The sequence below is a fragment of the Rhinolophus sinicus genome, linkage group LG14 (assembly GCF_036562045.2).
Source record: "Rhinolophus sinicus isolate RSC01 linkage group LG14, ASM3656204v1, whole genome shotgun sequence".
In the NCBI taxonomy this organism is placed as follows: Eukaryota; Metazoa; Chordata; class Mammalia; order Chiroptera; family Rhinolophidae; genus Rhinolophus; species Rhinolophus sinicus.
In genome coordinates, this window is record NC_133763.1 from 54910315 (window position 1) to 54927389 (window position 17075).

At 50.4% G+C, this 17075-nt stretch overlaps 1 protein-coding gene and 1 long non-coding RNA gene across 3 annotated transcripts; one reads left to right on the forward strand and one right to left on the reverse strand.

Annotated features, from left to right (window-relative positions):
- Nucleotides 1–345: 345 nt before the first annotated feature.
- On the reverse strand, nucleotides 346–12958 carry LOC109438734 (Fc receptor-like protein 1). 2 transcript variants are annotated; one of them, XM_019718760.2, is made up of 11 exons: nucleotides 12259–12958; nucleotides 10415–10631; nucleotides 8229–8495; nucleotides 6982–7269; nucleotides 6542–6820; nucleotides 6073–6189; nucleotides 5208–5235; nucleotides 4133–4215; nucleotides 3869–3940; nucleotides 3276–3304; nucleotides 346–2374 (listed from the first exon to the last, which is right to left on the reverse strand). In XM_019718760.2, exons 2-11 carry the CDS (start codon nucleotides 10575–10577, stop codon nucleotides 2297–2299), a joined length of 1404 nt encoding a protein of 467 aa, XP_019574319.2. In that variant the 5' UTR covers nucleotides 10578–10631; nucleotides 12259–12958; the 3' UTR covers nucleotides 346–2296. The 2 variants fall into 2 exon arrangements, with proteins under 2 accessions (XP_019574319.2, XP_019574318.2); XM_019718759.2 differs by having other exon boundaries at nucleotides 3276–3307; nucleotides 12259–12957.
- A 1656-nt stretch (nucleotides 12959–14614) lies between these two features.
- LOC141568577 (uncharacterized) lies at nucleotides 14615–17075 on the forward strand. Its single transcript, XR_012491737.1, has 2 exons — nucleotides 14615–14925; nucleotides 15071–17075. It is a non-coding gene; the product is annotated as an uncharacterized LOC141568577 (long non-coding RNA).

A 17075-nucleotide genomic window follows, 5' to 3' on the forward strand; every position in this document is an offset into this window, starting at 1 on the left:
AGGAATTATCATAAAAAGTGGTCCTGGGCCTGCGACCTCCCAAAGCTTAGAAGAAGCAAATACAAAATGACCTCTGAGGGACCATCAGAAGTGCAGGTCACGTGGGGTTCCTACAGTGCCCCAGAAGCATCTATTCATCTAACGTCACAAATGGCACCGAATTATGATGAACAAGAATCAAAATAGGTGATAAATGCAGGCTAAATACCTAAAACTTCGGGTAAAAGAACTGTCTAGGAGTTATAATGCATTTAATGTATTTACACTATTTAAGCTAAAATAATAAAATGAAATAGTAAGCCCATAACAGTAAAACACTATAAACAACAAAAAGGCAGACTTGCAAAAGGAGAATAATACTAATTTATTGTTTGCGTACTTGATAGGTACACTTTTCAGCATTTTAAGCACATGGGTTTACATCATTAGCAAAACAACATTGTATTTGTGATACAATTGCTATCTCAATTTTAAGCATGAAAAAACACACATAGGTTAATTAGTTTGACCCAAACTGCAGGGCTAGTAAATGGTGGAGCAAAATGTAAATCCAGACAATTCTTTCAGAAACCGTGTTTTTAAACATTTTGCTACTGATACCTCACAAAAGAAAAAAAAATGTAGTCACTGAAATAAGAAATAAATAGGTTAAACAATAAAGTGGACACAGCTGAAGAGAGAATTAGTAAACTGGACCACAGAGATTAAGAAATACTCAGAATGTAACAGTGATGATAAAGAAATAAAAAATTGGAAAGACTAATTGAGAGTTATGAGAATAGAATGAGAAGGTTCAGTATACTTCTAAATTTCGGAAGGAGAGAATTAAAGCAATGATGAGACAGCATAATAATGAGTAATTTTACAAATTTGAATGAAATAGCAATACTTTCTCCCACAGACTGATACTCTCTACAATCCTGGTAGATGCAAGAATTGATACATCCTTACTGGAGAGCAATCTACAAGTATTTAACGAAAACATTTACTGTGAATAACTTAAAATGTAGTAATCCTCAATTTACAAATGTTTGCTTCAGATGAATGAACAGGAATCATATATGTTTGTACAAGGACATTTATTTTAGCATTGGTTTTATCATATAAAAATTTTGGAAACCACCTTAAAATCCATCAGTGGTTGAAAGGATTAAAATACATCATGATAGTATTTAATGGCCCTGAAATGTACATTTAAAAATGGTTAAAATTATAAATTTTATGTTATGTATATTTTACCAAAAGAAAATATGAATTATGATTTATCTATATAACAGAATAGTACAGTCGTTTAAAATAGTACAATAAATCTATACACAGACTTGAAAATATTTCATGATATTTTGTTAAATAGGTGTATTTCTAAATATTTGTATATTTACATGTACATAAAAATGTTTGTACAAAAATAGAAAAATACCTGTAGAGCTAAGATTTTAAACATGCTTAGTTTTTAACAATAGGTCGCACTTCTGTTAGATTATAGAGAAGATTTTGTTTTTGACTTTTTACATTGCATATGCTTCCAATTGTTTTAATTTATAAGAGTTAGCTTATGCTTGACTTAAAATTAAAATACAAACTCCAAACCATATTATCACATGTTTTCAAAACGCTTGTGAATAAAAGCAGAGAAATTATGTTCATAAATCTTCTTGAGGCTGCAACAAATACAGAACTTCGGATGCGGTGAAAACTTACAAAGATTACATCGCGTTATGTGGGCGGCATCTAGAGTGACCTGTGCATCCAAAATATGTCGCTGACATTGAGTATAACGACAATAACTTTTAATGGAACTTTGTTTTAATTCTAATTTGGTAACTGTGACCCCAAGCTACCGAGTCACATATTTTATGGCAAAACAAGACGATGGATGTCAGGGGCAGGGCTGGAGCTCGGGATCGTCTGAGCAGAGAAAGCGCCTGGGCAGAACGAGACGCACAGCTCTCTGTGGAGAGTCCCACAGGACCACTAGCCCTGGGTCCATGCCCTGGAAGCGTTACCATTGCTCTTCTTTTATCTCATCCTGTTTCTTGTAAAAAGGAGTTCGAGCACAATGTGACCTGTGCCTAAAAGAGCCGGTAGGAATCGTTTTTGGTAACAAAGCCCTTGCCACTGGGGCATTCCTGTTGGTTCTCCTGGGTGGTCCCTTCAGGGTCTGAGCCAACGTCACGTCACAGTAGAGGCAGGCATCGTCCTGTGAGGAAAGCAGCTGGTTCCTGGGACCGCAGGAGAACACACTGGTGCTGAGACACGGTTCACGGGTGGTTTTCAGGCAGAATCTTCCGTGACCCTACATTGCGTCTTCATAGTCGTCGTCCTCGTCCGCAATGTCCACCTTCATCACCCCCGAGTAGATGACTGAGGGGTCCTGTGAGGAGGGACAGGGCTAGGGCCAGAGCAGGGCACAGGCAGGGACGCCCCAGCTCTCCTCATCCCAGGCCGCTTGGATGCACCCTACCTTTCTTGGGATGCCACGTACATGAATGAAGCCCCCTGGGGGGCTGTGGCCCACGTCAGCTTCTGCCGAGGGCCTGCCCCCCACTGGTGGGCCGCAGAGGGCCCCCCACGAGCTGCAAACTGACCCAGGCAGACGAGGCCTTCTCTCACTCTTGTGACTCATTGTCAGGCCGTCCTGTAGCTGTCATTTTTCTAAAGATGTCGGAATTTCGTAACCATAAACTAAATGTAGCATGTCGCCAGAGTTTCCCAAAGATGCCAATTCTGTCCTGAGACCTGTGACTGTCACCCCACACGTGACGAAATTACCAGCCCCCGACTGTCCTTATATACACGCGGAGCTGGACTTCCTGCACGTTTCTGAAAGCCTTTTTGTGTCGTCAGTGATGCCTTGAATTGTTCAAAGTTTAGAATGACTGATTTGCAATGACCAAAACCACTATTAGTTTAGCCTCATTCAACATTAATTTAGATTTCTAGATGTTGTTTGCTTAACCTGACAGCACAGAGTTGCGTGTGTAAGGCGCAGCAGCATTTCAGTGTAAAGATGTTCAAGCAGCGTTTTCAGCCTACGCACACCCTGCCGTTCCCTCACAAATCATCCCTGTGTCTGTTGCTAACGGACAGGTAAGCACCCCGGGCGGTGACACATTAGTTTGTATCCCTGCTGTGTGGGAAGATACGGGAGGAGATCGGCCAGGGGATCTTTTGTTTTCCCTCAGGGGCCGTAATTGAAGAAGCTGGAGAACTGGAGCCCAGACAACAGAGAGAAAGAGTACGGAGGAGGAAAGAGCGCGAGGGACGCCACCTACCTGGCCGTCAGCAGGCGTCCTCAGGCGCTCTGCTGTGGAGAGAAAGACCGAGCGTGAGACTCTGCTCAGATTCACAGCTGTCCCCTAAGTGCTAACCAAGGCTTCTTCCGCTCCTGTCTATTTGCCGTGGAGTTATTTCCATGGGTATTTTCTGTCTCACTTTTCTGTCTGTCATAAACACGACTCCCTTACTCTGCAAAGGAAAATCAGCAGCCTGGGGTGGGAGGGAAGTGGGTCCCTCCTGGCGTTTGTGCCTCTCAGCGTTTCTGGGCACCCCTGGCAGGGGATAGACAGCAGCAGCTCGTAGGCAGCTGTGCTGGGTGCTGAGGGGGTGCACAGGGCCACCCAGAGGGGACAGGCAGAGGCCACCCCCCCCATGCTGCTGCCTGACTGGGCTGTGGAGTGACAGCCACTCCACGGCCAGGACCCGTCAGCAGGTCCCAGGCCCAAGTCCGTCTCAGGTCAGCTCAGTGCTCACGTCGGCTCCAGGCAGAGCCGGCAGCACCGCAGACCCTGCCACGGCTGCCACCCAGGGACTCCTTGGTTCCCGGGAGGGCAAAAGTCGGGGACAGAGTCACTTTCTCGTGCCTCACCTGCAGCTGGCTGCCATTCCTGTTGCATGCAGTACGCCAGAGAATAAACCTCATCTCCACGTCCGACATTCACTGGAAGAGAAAGCAGGGGTCAGGACACAACCGCGCCTTCCTGCTACCTGTCACATGCACACAGATGAGCCGTCTGTCCACACAGGTGGCTGGAGCTCTGCAGGGTCCGCTTTGACCAGCCTGCGTTAGCCCCTGGCCTCCTCCCCAGCTCGCTCCACTGCCGTGGGCCGGGGCACTATGGGGGGGCCTCACCATTCTCATATATGGGCTGTCGCTGCTCTGGGATGGTCGTGTTGAGGTATGTGGATTCCCGGGGTGGAGGGCGGGGAGGGCTCCTGCAAACACAGAAACACACGCTTTCCATCTGGGATGGCATTTCACATGTCGCAGGCCTCACCATCTGGGATCACGGGAAAGACGCCCAAGGAGAGACGCCACCTGCTAAGGGTCCCGAGTGCAGCACTCACTCCTGGGGACCAGCCGGCTGCGTGGCAGGAGCCCCGTCTGTGCCTGGCTCACTCGGCACTGTCACACCCACGGCACTAGGCCCTCCTCTGATAGGCTCACGGTGCTGCCCACACCCGGAAGTGCCCTTTGCATCCAGGGGGTGGAGGAGGGGGGCTCCAGAGACACTGGATGAAGAGAGACTGGTCCAGCCCTGATGGAACACAGGCTGGCGAGGAGAACAAGCACCTTGACAACGGGAAAGAAGAAAATGGCCTTGTGTGTCCACGTGCCACTGGAGGAGCGCCACACTGATCTGGAAAAAAGCCTGGCTTTTGTTGGCGTGGACAGTAGCACACTACGAAATGTGTCAGCCAAACGTCAGTGTCCCCAGATGGAAGTATGTTCACAAATGTTTCCTCTTCTAAACTTCCACATTACTTTGTCACCAAGTTTTTCAGTATCTTTTTTACCCTCTGGCTGGTGTTTCAGAAATGTGTACATAGCGCAACTATTCTGAGCTTCTTTCCGACTTTCAAGATTTCCCCATATTTCCATGCCTTTCAGCACCCAACAGAATGACTTACAGATTCCCAGATATTGGTTAATTGATTGAATGAATGAAAGAAATGGATCAAAGTGATGTAACTTGCTTATTCTACAGATTTAGTGAAGGAGATAAATTAGGAAGCATGAGGAAAGGACTTAATTAGTTAACGTGTAAAAGAAGGGGAGTCGCAAGTGAGTATTCAGGGTTCCCAGTGGGTGACTCTGAGTGGCCGTTTTGGGTACACAAAGATATGAAGAAACCTCCCGAGAGAGTTCAGCTGTTTTGAATACATTCCCACACGGTCAGCTCCCACAGACGTAGCAGATGCCTCACCTGACCGAGTCCCTGGCTGAAGGCTGTCCTGCAAATCAAACGACACACCCGTCAGTGCAGGGCCCTCCTTCCCAGTGTTTTCCCGTAGCCCTGGTGTGGGGATCGAGGCTACTGTGTGCCCAGACACCGCCCTGAAGTTCCTTTAGGCAGACCCTTCATTGTCAGCTGGACACACTGAGGTCTAGAGCAGTTAAGCAGCTTCCTTCTGACAGTAAATCCAGAGTGAGGCCTGGCGCTCGAGTCTTTGAACCCTCACACTGGTTGCCTTTTTGCTTCTGGCTTTACAACCACACCATCTAATCTCATCACGACAAGCGCCTCAGGAGCCCGCACTGCCACACCCACGCCAGAGCTGGGGCCAGGTGCCCGCAGATGCCGAGAACCTTGGAAGTCAAATGAGAATTTCACATGGTCTCCTCTTGGCCCGTCTCCAACTTGATCGATGAACAGTAGGAGACCAAGACTAAACATACAAGTGAATATTGAGTTACCTGTGGTGATAAAGTGCGAAACTCCCTAACTCGGTGCTCTGATGAAGAATAATGGGGTTGATGCACAGACTTTAATTGGGAGATGGTCAGCATAGCTGGACTGTTTCTTCCAGTAGCTGATTAGTTACTTAAATGGTCATGTTTTTGAATGACAGGTAAATCACAGAAGCACACGATAGCAGCTGAGAACACATAGGGGACAGAGAACTGCTAATAGCTCTGTCCACTTTAATAGGTTCCATTCCTGGCTGGGGGTGTGAGCAGCGTGACTCACAGGACATATTCGCTCTTTATAGGACACGCGTCATAACCCTAGCCTATTTCAGTGAAAACGAAGGTCACATCACAAAATGCCAATGTTTGTAATTACTAACCTGTTTTTCTCTTGCACCAACAGCAAATTAGCAGGACCGCAGTGAGAAGACCAAGGATGCCAAACAGCCCCTCAACGATGACCACTGTCGTGAGCTGTGTTCTGTCCTCTTTTGGCGCTGAGGGGAGAAGGCCACGCGTGAGCAGCCAAAAAGGCTTGGAATGGATAGCGGACATCGTGAACGTGCGGTGAGGCCGAGGTGGCTCTTGGTGGGGGTGGGGGTGGGGGTAGGGGAAGGGTGCCGTGGGACTTACTTATCTAGGGACTTGCAGCTGTTCATGCTGATGACAGGAGAAGACAGGCACCCAGTCTTTGTATCCTCCACGCCCCTGAGCTACACCCCAGGACAACACTCCCCAGGAACCCCCCCTTTGCTAACCCAGTACCAGACACAGTGCAAGGGCAGCAGACGTCTCCCAGGACGCTGGGACAGAGACACTGACCAGTCAGTTCTGTGGCCTGAGCTGTACCTGTGACACTGAGTGGCACCACCTCACTGCGCTGGGCCCCCACGCCATTATCAGCCTCACAGGAGTAGTTTCCAGAATGTTCTGCAGTCAGAGACAGGTTGAAGGACACTCCTCCTCCAGAGGGGGCCGAGCTGTTCCCCAGGGTGATATCATCGTGATAAAAGCGGTACAGGATGGGGGGAGAGCCTGTCTGGGCCTCACAGTGCAGCTCCACTGTGTCCCCCACCAGGGCCTGGGCCGCGGGCGCCCTGAGGGTGAGGACAGGACGAGACGCTGGAACTGAAGGAGACAGTGGAATGTCAGAGAGGGTCCCTGGTAATGTGACAGCCCCGTCCTCTGCCCACAGAGGCTCAGCCCCATCGAACTCCTTCAAGATGCCGCCGGGGAACATGGAGGCTGACGGGGGACCTGCTGGCTGGGCGGAGGGTGGCGGCACTCACCTGTGACGGTGACGCTCACCAGCCCGCTGAGCCGGGGGCCATAGCCGTTGTTAGCTGCACAGTAGTACTGGTCAGAGTCGCTCTCCCTCACTGAGGGGATCTCGAACTTCGCCGACAGGGAACGCTGGGTCTTGGTCTCCAGGTTCAGACCCAGGGCCCCTCGGTACCAGAGGAAGCGGATGTCTCCGGAGCCCCCACCGACCAAGCAGGTGAGCACCAGCGTCTGTCCCACCGCCACGTGTCCCCCTGCAGGCTGTGTCTCCAAGCTCACGTTACGGACAGGCACTCCTACACAAACGAGACGACACAGGACCGCCCTGAGGGGGGAGGGCTTCAGGGACAGAGAGCAGGTGACGCAGTCCTGAAGGAAAGGCCTTGGACAAAGTCAGTAATTTAAGTAACTCAGTGGTGCTGTGTGGGGTTCTGCTGTCTGGACTCGGCATTGTTGGGTTGATGGTGGTGGGGTAAGAAAGGCTGCCACACTAGCATGGACGGTGTGGCATCTGCTTCCTCCCAAGACAGCGGCTCTCCCTGAATCCTGCCATCGCAGACTCCATTTTCAAAGCACAAGTGGTTACAAGTCCAGGTTGCAAATGAAGCTGCCTGGGGCTGGAGTGCTGGTCTCAGCTCTGCCAGACCGGGCCTGCTGCCTGGGGGTGTTCTGGGGTCATGTTTAGTGTCTGGTTTTGTGGCCCTGTCACAAGGTTGGGTCTTGGGCAGGTGTGAGACGTTTCCTTATGGCGCAATGAAAACACTTTGTCTGAGGATGGGAAAGGACGTCAGAAGCCTCAATCCTGACTTGGAATCATATGGTTTAGAATCATAAAACACCCCTCCCTGTCTTCTTAGCTTCCAACTCAGGCCCCGACTTCTCTCCCGCGGGCCCTCCCCGTGGCCCTCCCCGTGGCGTCTCTGAGCCTTCTTTCAGCACCTCAGTCTAGCTCCCCAGCCCTGTCGTTTCTGCTAACAGTCCACCCGCTACAAGAGCAGCGCACACTGGAGCGCCGACTGAGCTCAGCTCTCGTAATCAGACCGCGGACGATGCAGGTTTCTCCCCCACTCTCTCCAGCCCAGTGAAACACGCAGTAGGGCTTGTCTGAATACCCTCCTGTGTGCTTGAGTGGGAAGAGCACGGATGAGAGCTGAAGGGCGCGGCCATAGGGAAGCTGGGGACATCCCTCAAACAGCCATCCTCCTGCAGGCAGGAGCCCCCTCCCCCGCCACCACCCCACCAGTGGGGCGCTCACTCTGTATGTCTATCCGCATGACTTTGCTCTTTATCGTTCTGCGTGCTGCTGTCCGCGCTTCACACCAGTAGGACCCCGAGTCCTCGCTCCACACGGCGGCCACCTGGTACTGCGAGGAGTGAGTCCAGTCCCGGCCCAGGGGTTTACCCTCTTTGAGGAAGAGGAACTGGGTCTGGGCAGGTAGCCTCTGCTGGAGCTGGTTCACACAGGTCAGGGTCATGGGGCTCCCGTCCACCAGCCAAGAGGGGCTGACTGTCAAAAGCAGCCCTAGAGAGAAGAACAAACACAGGTTCGAGGATGGGCCTCAGGGGTCCTGGTAAGAGGCACTTTGTGTCCTCAGCATTAGGAACAAGACAGAAACAGCCAGCTGGACACAGACCACCCCCCAGTCACCCCACAAGTGGCCCAGGGCCATCCCTTTGCCCACCGCTCACCCTCACACATGCTGCCCTGGGCAGTGTCACCTCCTGCCTCAAGGCCTTGAACTTGGTTCTTACTCTTTGGAGTTTCTGCCCGTGAACTAAGTGCAGGGTACCGGCGACCGGTGGTGTTTCAGGAAAGTGAGTGTATGTCACTCATCCTTGTCGGAAGGCATTTTCTTTTCTTCCGTGTCCCTGACATCTCAGACCCACACTGTCTCCTTCACAGACAGAGTGTGAGACCCACAGGACCAGTCAGTCTGGGAAAGACTTGGAGAAACTCACGTCCTTCTTTCCTGGTGCCCTCCTGCCCTGTGATTGCCAGTGGAGGGGCAGGTGTGCTCTCGCCTGGACACGCCCTGGATCCACGCGTCTACGCAAACCTTCTTTACAAACCTCTGATTCGTACGTGGCCTCAGGATGTGTCCCATTGGGGTCTTGGGGCTTTTTCCCGGGTGAAGTTAAGGTGGTTAAAGTTGGACTGAGCTTTCAGCTCGTCTCCTAATCTCCCCCAGTCGCTGCAGCCCATGACTCCCCGCTAGCTCCAGCCTCTCAGGCACTTGTGTATCCAACCTGCACAGCCTCTGCTCTGTAGGAAATTCTCAGACCTTTCCTCAGAAACGCCCGTTTCTCTCCGCAGCGTAGGAACTCCCACGTGTCCTAGATCACTGACAGGTTATTCGAGTCTTGGTCTAACACCTGTCACCCTCCTACTGGGACGCATGGCCCTGCAACTGTCACAAACCCGTCCCAGGACGTCACCAGAATGTTTGCTCTGTGCTGGGCTGTGCAACGAACGTTCTGTACATTAGTCACTTCTCTTCTTGGAAAACTGTCATCCCCAGAAGACTGACAGTACAGCCTCAGGGCCCAAGGAGAAAAAGGAAGGAAAGGGCATCCCAGCAGCTGTACCCCACTTTTCTGATGGGGCCTGGGTGGGATGCAGTGGGACCTCACACAGGGCAGCTCACAGAGGCTGCAGCCCAGGGCTTGTTTCAATAATTCTCAAGCACAGAGACCCCCCCTGGCAAATCCTGGTGGCAGAAGCTTTCTTTTGTCGTCCTGGATATGGCTTTGGATTTCTGCTTAGGCTGAGATTGAGCCAAAGCTGCATTCATGGAGAAAAAGCCGGGCCAGGCACAGGTGCCCTGGCATTACCACGGGCGCAGGCGTGAGGCAGACATGCAGCCAGGAGGCTGGGCTGGTCCAGGGTCTCTCTGGCCACGGGGACTCCTGTGCCTCGTCCCCTGGCTCCACACAGCCTGTGCTCCTGGTGGGATGCGATTGCCTCTCGTAACCCTGTGGCTAGTGTTCTATGTACCAAGAGCATTCGGACATGCATTGGGGCCAAACAGACGTTAGTGAACCCTCCTTTTGGGGGACTGTCCTCCCTCCTCTGGCGTAGGTGAGACCCCCAGTGAGGACCAGGAAGTCACGTTGCATCAGCAGCGTCCGAGGGAGAAGTCCCACTGGGCATGGGCTGTCCCTGCAGAGATGGCTGAAAGTAGGAAGGAGGGAGCAGCACCATTTCTTCTGCATGTGGCCCAAGGATTGGCCATAATTGTTCACTGCGGACGTGTGATTTTAGCATTTCTTCCATCACTCCAGCCGGGGACACACAGGGGCCTTGGAGCCCCCGAGGCTGGGAGGGCACCACTACCTCACATCCATCTGTGGGACCAGACTTCCTTGTACAAACAGCACCTTCCTCCCTAGGCTGGGATGCCCCAGAGAAAAAGGCTGTGCTTTTGACAAGCTCAGACCTACCTGCTGCCCCACTGAGTGCATGAGTGTCGGGTACAGAAAGGGGCGGGCACACAAGCAGGCTGGCCTGAGGGAGCCACTGTTGTTTGCACACTGCCGCAGCTATCACCGGATGCCACACAGCCAACCTCAGGTCTCCGTGGGGGCCGAGTGTCAACAGACTCATGGACCATGAAGAAGAGAGGGAAGTGCAACTCACCTGTTGGTTCACAGAGTGGAGCTGTGAGAGAATTCGGGGAGGTCAGTACAGAGTAGCAAGTCCCAGATGGACAGACAGACACAAAGTCTAACTTTCCCAAGATCTTTCCCAGCAGCACATCCCCCTGCCCTCCCACCTTTCCCTTCCTCTCTCCTTCCCTCTCTAATTCTCCTCCTTCCTCCTTCCCTCCCTCCTTCCTTCCTTCCTTCCTTCCTTCCTTCCTTCCTTCCTTCCTTCCTTCCGTCCTTTCCTTCTGTTCGTTTTCTCACATTCCACGTCACCCTCAAACTACCTCTGCACAACACAACACAGTTCATTTCATGCTTATGATGTGCTTTCCGGTAACGTCTTTATCTGGGAGTGCCAGGCGACACCCTTGTTCTAGAACCCCTTGCAGCCCCTCCTTCCAGCCCCTCACGTTCATCCCTCCTCTCAGAAGTCTGTGGTGCAGCTGAGAACCACTGACACAGTGTAGCAACAATCAGGAGGGTAATCGCAGCGTCCTGCTCCTGTCATTTGCCAGCTCAGATCAGAGGAGGCTTAGTCCCCAGAGAGAATCCAGATTGCTCCAGAGATTCTCTTCTACCACAAGGATTTGACCATAATTTTAAGGTATAGTGACCAAGAACGGAACATTCTGGGGAAATGCGGGCTCTTGTCCAGTTGGCACAAATCTGGATCCTGGCTCTTCCTCTTAAAAGCCATGTCACCTGGGAAGTGCCTCCTCCCCTGTGCTTTAGTTTCCTTTCTGTAAAGTGGAGACAATAACAGACCTACCACACAGAGCTTTTGTGACGATTAAATAAATTGATAACCATAAAATGCTTAGAATTGTGTCTAGGATTTATTTAACGCTCAAGAATATCACCTCATTAGTATGCTCTCTTCAGCCCATGTTTATTTAGTCTGCGATGCCTTCTTTGAGGGGTTAAATGTTTATAATAGTTGAATAATTACCTCCTCGGGTGGGAGGAAGGAATCAATGCAGGCTAGCATAAAAATCACGTTTTCTTTATTCATCCATTCAACCAATAATTTTGAATGCTCACTATATGCTAGGCATTGTACATGGCACTTGGGTTACAGGAGGAAACACGAATGACAGTCTTTGCTTCAAAGGAATTTACAACAGAAAAATTGGTGATTTACAACAGAAAAGTAATCCTGGGGAATTGAAGACACTTAGAGAATGAGCTGGGAGACAGTGCTGCAAACAGATTTTGGACGTGGGGCAGTTGCTGGTAATGAGTTCTAGGGTTAGACGGTAGGAAGGGGGGGGTCATGAAAGATACAGGAAAATAATGTTCATAGGAACAAGGAATCGTGACAGGACAATTTGTTGTATGAATTATCTTGGAGGCTGCTGAACACACCCACAACACTGTCAACAATGAAAAGGAGAAAGAAAGACAGATGGTGAACCCTTCCTATGAGTTAAAGACTAAAACGAACATTTTCTTTAGAAAAAAGTCTGGCTTTCCAGTATCTTCCACTTTCTGCCTGGCTCTGAGCCCTGGGCTGGAAGGAGAGCTGAGCGTCCCTGAGCCGGGGCCAGCAGCCACATGAATCTGAGAAGTCCCACCAGCGTCCAGCAGGAGGCCCTGCCCACGCAGGAGACCACACACCCTCTTCTGGTCGGCCTACTCACCGCAGATCAACAGCAAGAGTGTCGGCAGCATGAGGACCCGGCAGCTGTGGCTGGAATGTTCTCTCACCCAAACAAGAATCCAGCTCAGTGGAGAGGCCGGCGGGTGGGCGCGTGTCAGGAGTTTGAGGAAGTCCAGCTCAGATGTCAGCCTGAGGCACACGTGAGACAGAAGCAGAGGGAATGAGAGCCTCCGACAGCCGGTCTCCTTTCTCTCCTGTGCAGGCCGAGGACAGTGAAGACGTCTTTCTATTGCTTATTTCAATTTCCACAACTTGAAGACAAGCACGTGTGCACACCAGGTCCTTCTTCAGGAGCTCGGGGATCTGAAAGGAAGTCCCCAAGGGCAGCTTCTGACTTTGATGGGCGAGTGTGTCTGGGCCACAGTCCCACTGAATTGCAGCAGGGTTTTCGATTCCGGCAGCCGTGTCTCCTGAGCACATCTGACAGCACAGCCTTTCATTTTCCAGCAACTTCCATGAGGCACCTGACGCACACCCGTCCTTAAGCCAGCGGCTGCTGGGCTGTCACCCAGGGCACGTGCCGTGCCTGACAGCTGCTGTGAATGATATTTGCGCAGGGTCAAGCTATTCCCTAAAATACAAGCTTTCATGTACAAACTTCCAGTGTGCCAATAAATGGGCATGAAACCCCTGAAAATCAAAATCACAGGAAATCAAATCTGGGGCACTTTTAAAAATGAAATATAGGAACTAGGTACATGCAAATTAGCCTCCGGGCATTTGGGGACAGTTCACCCTTATCACCGCCCCTAGCACCTGTGACATTGCTCCCCTCCCCCTAAATTGGATGCCCACAATCCCCCCATTGCTCTCCTTAGCAGACTGGGGCACTTGCAGCCTGTATGTGATGCAGACGACGGATGAGAGGAGACAAAGCCGTCTTAATCTTCAACATGTTTGAATCTGCGAGTGTCTAAGATTAAGAAGCAGCAGACAGTGTGTAGAAGCTACGGTATTAGGGGCGATCGTGCTATTGAGATGCTCTTTAGTCACGCCATCCAAGTCAAGGTAACAAGTCCAAAGAGTAAGACAGGAAAGAAGCCAGTGGCCAGAGATGCACAAAACTGCAGGGAGCAGGGAGCAGTGTCGGGGGCCGTACTAAAGGTCCCCAGGAAACTCGAAAGCAAGACAGGTGTGCCCTAGCCATCTTTGGACTGGGGAAGGCTGTGTGTGGGCAAGTCTGCCCAGTGTCAAGTTTCAGAACCAAGGCAGACAAAGCACTGAGACGTATAGCTCTGTACTTGGGAGGTGTAGCCAACTGTGCTTTTGTACATGTGCCCTGTTTCACACCTCTCTGTGCAATTTCTTGAGATTAAATATCTCCCCCTCCTTCTCTGTGGGTTTGAAGGCTGTGCATTATTTGTGAAGCTCTCACCCTTTTATTTTCATAACATAATAATTGATACAAACTAAGAAATGTATATAAATGATTAAACACACTGGTTCAGTGAAGGACTATGAACTCTCCCACTGAGTTTCTCCTGGGCTGAATGCGCAGAGGCTGTCCCTCAGGAGGCAGTGAGTGCAAGGCTGCACCCCTGGGGAGGAGAGCACCGTGGGATAATTTTATAAGCAGGGCTCCAAATCAGGATAAGAGTTTCCACCAGAGGATGGAGCTGGACATTGCATTGGAACACCAGAACCTTCTGCTCCATGGAGCGGGGACGAGGCCAGGCTCAGGTACCAGAGTTTGGGGTGTAAAGTACCACCACGTCAGGCAGCCACAGGTCTAGGACACCCGCTAGCCCCACCTAGTGATCTGGGCCTTGCCTTCTGTGGGGGAAGCTGTGATGACCCGTTTTATGTCTCACCTTGTCTGGTCCCAAGAAGGGATCTTTGTTCCCATATTTATGGCGGAAGAAAATGTGGTGCACAGAGGAGTAAAAGCTTGAGTCGAATCACTATAACAGCTGGCATCACTGCTCCCCACTCTCGGCCCCTTTCTCACGGTCAGGCCACTCGCTCAGGCACCCTCTGGGAGGAGAGAGGTCCCTGACTCGCTGGACTTTGATGTGACATGCTTTGGCCAATGGCATGGAAGTGTAAAAGGCGTTTGCTGCCTCCAAGCAGACACTGAGCAGGAGCTGCCTGGTCTGACTTGGATGCCGCTTCACCCACTTCCCAGAATGGGAAGAAAGAAGACCCGTCAACCCAGCCCAGAGTCTGGGCCCGGCCCCGCCTCACCCGGCAAAACTGCCGCTGAGCTGCAGGCCTGGGTGAGCCTGGGCGAGAAATAAGTGTTCCCATGGGAAGCCACGTGACCTCCATGCTCTGTGTTCCATAGCAGAGGCCAGCGCCGTCACCACACACGTGTGACTGACTGCCAACACGCCCTGTCACTTTGATGGCACCCTCAAGTTAATCTCATTAATTCATAGGATCCCTGCCATGGGCTGTTACTTCCTCTACTTCTCGTGTTGCTGTGGCAGAGAGAGTGTCTCCCCGCGCCCGCGCCCAGGAAGGAAACGGCCAAGGACATGTGACTTACTTGGTTGATAAATTTAGGAGAAGCCCCTGAGCTCGCTTGGCTTGGTGCCCCTGGGAGCTGCCAGGCCTCAGCGTGCTCTAACCTGCTATCGTCCACACAAAAGGGGGCTGTCTCTGCTGCAGACACACATGGTTGTCCAGACCACCTGTGGCCAGGATGGTAAGTCCGCCTCCTAGAGCCGTGACTTATGAGAACCCACTGGGGTCACTCAGCTAAGTCACTCCCTCCGCAGTAATTTTTATTGGTGAGAAAGCTACAGTTGGGTCCCCTCTACGTGACTCTTGTGACTCTCGATTTGTTTCAGACCTGGGCGAGGAAGAAAGGGGTGCTTGCGGTCTCTGAGAATGGCAGTATGTATCATACTCCACATGCTGAGGACACAGACATGAAACACGCATGTTCCCCCAAATCCTAGAAGTCACCGAAAGGTGGGGAAGACACATACACAGGCAAACAAAATGCAGGGAAGTGTGACAGTCCTGGTGCCCAAGAGTCACAGGTCTACAGGTAACAGAGAAGAATCCAGTTGAACTTGTATCAGGAAAGGGGAGGGGTACAGGGAAGAAGCAAGGCTTTGCGGAGGATGTGATGTCTGAGCTGAGTTTCTAAGAAGGACTAGGGTTCAGCTGGCTGTCTCCGTGGGGAGAACCCTCTAAACTGAACAAAGAGAGCGTGCAAGAACAAGATGTCATGAAACAGTGGGGTGTTTACTGACGCATTTGTAGCTTGATTTTGTTGGAACAAAACGTGAGGAACTCCTGACATGGAATGAGGCTGAGATGCTGATAACGGAAAAACTGCGAAAGGCTTTGTACACTGTACTAAGAACTTGGGGTGTTCTCAGCAGGGTGAGTCGGGCTGGGGGCCTGGGATGGGCTGGGAAAAGCCTTCCCCATTGAAGGGAGCAGTGGCTAGTCTGTCTCCGTTGGTCATTGCCAGGCAGTCAAAGGACACATGCGCTGGATCATCTGATTATTCAAGGAGACTAGAATTTTGGAATTTTCTGCAAAATCTACTAACTCTTTGAAACCAATTTTTAAAAAATGTTTAAAAACAAAGCATATCTGTAGAGCACCTCGGTTTTGTGGCCTCTGCTGTAGGTGATCATCGGGGGAAGACACAGCTAAACATAGAGAAGGTGAATCAGTGGGGGATGGGAACGGAGGTGGGGGAGACTCACTGTGGGGGAGGGTCTCAGAGGACATGCTGCTGCTGCTTATGCAGGAGAGGCTTTTGTTTTTCTTTTGGCTTAAGATGGGATGATAAAGCCACCAATTAGGATAGTAATAAAGAAGGAAGAGAAAGTTCAGGAAATATAGAAAAGACATTCTGAGTTTTAGATATGTGGAGTTTGAACATTTTGAGGTAAAAAATTTACTCATTTTACAGATGAGGAATCTGCAACTGAAAGATGGTAGGTAATTTCCAAAGCTTTACCCGTGATTAGAACCAGGGTTGATATGGCCCCAGTGGTTTCATCTTACCCCTGGACGTGTGCTGCCCACCCTGACAGCCGCGTGTGGCTGGGGAGCACTTGACATGTAGTTAGTCCAAACTAACATGCACTGTCAATACAAATCGCCCACTGGATTTTGAAAACTTAATAAGAAAAAAGGGAATGTAAAGTACCTCAATAATATTTTTATAATGATTGCATGCTACGTGATAATACTTTGGCTATATTGAGTTAAATGAAATATATTGGTAAAATTAATACCACCTGTTTCTTTCTTTCTTTTTTTTTTTTTACTTTTTTCCCCAATGTGGGTACTAGAAAATTTCAAACCAAATATGTGGCTTACATTATGTGTGTATCAGATAGGGTGGCCCTAGACCACAACTTTCAGCAAGAAGCAGTTTCACTGCCACACTCTGTAGAGAACACCTGGATTTGGCCCACTAGGCAGACCTCTGAGGAGCATGCTGGGTACGGGGTCCTAGATTAGGAGCAAATCATGCGATGAGGACACTCAGGAGCCTCTTTATAAATCCAAAGTGAATTGGGCACCATTCCTCGTGGGTTCTCAAGGTCTAAGTCATCTTCCCCTCAGAAGTTTGTTGGATAATCCTAACAAAGAAATGCTGAGGTAAAGGCCTAAGTAAGGAGAAAAGGATCGTGAGGAAAAAGCAGCCCAGAAATCAGACATTATCTACCTACTGAGTCCTTTGGATGTTTGTTTGGGGGAGGGGAGACGAGTGTTAAGCTGTGGGCAATAATATCTTACTTTCTGTACACCTCCACCTTTTTAAATGCAATTCTGCAAATAGATTTTGACGTGAAAATAAACCTGCAGCTGGGAACAAACAAA

Coding starts and splice junctions, on each gene's coding strand:
- LOC109438734 (XM_019718759.2), bottom strand. CDS start 10,577: ATGAGTCTGTTGACACTCGGCCCCCACGGAGACCTGAGGTTGGCTGTG. Junction 8,496..10,414: donor TGCACTCAGTGGGGCAGCAG/GTAGGTCTGAGC, acceptor TCTTCTCTCTAG/GGCTGCTTTTGACAGTCAGC. Junction 3,941..4,132: donor ACAGCCCATATATGAGAATG/GTGAGGCCCCCC, acceptor TTTCTCTTCCAG/TGAATGTCGGACGTGGAGAT.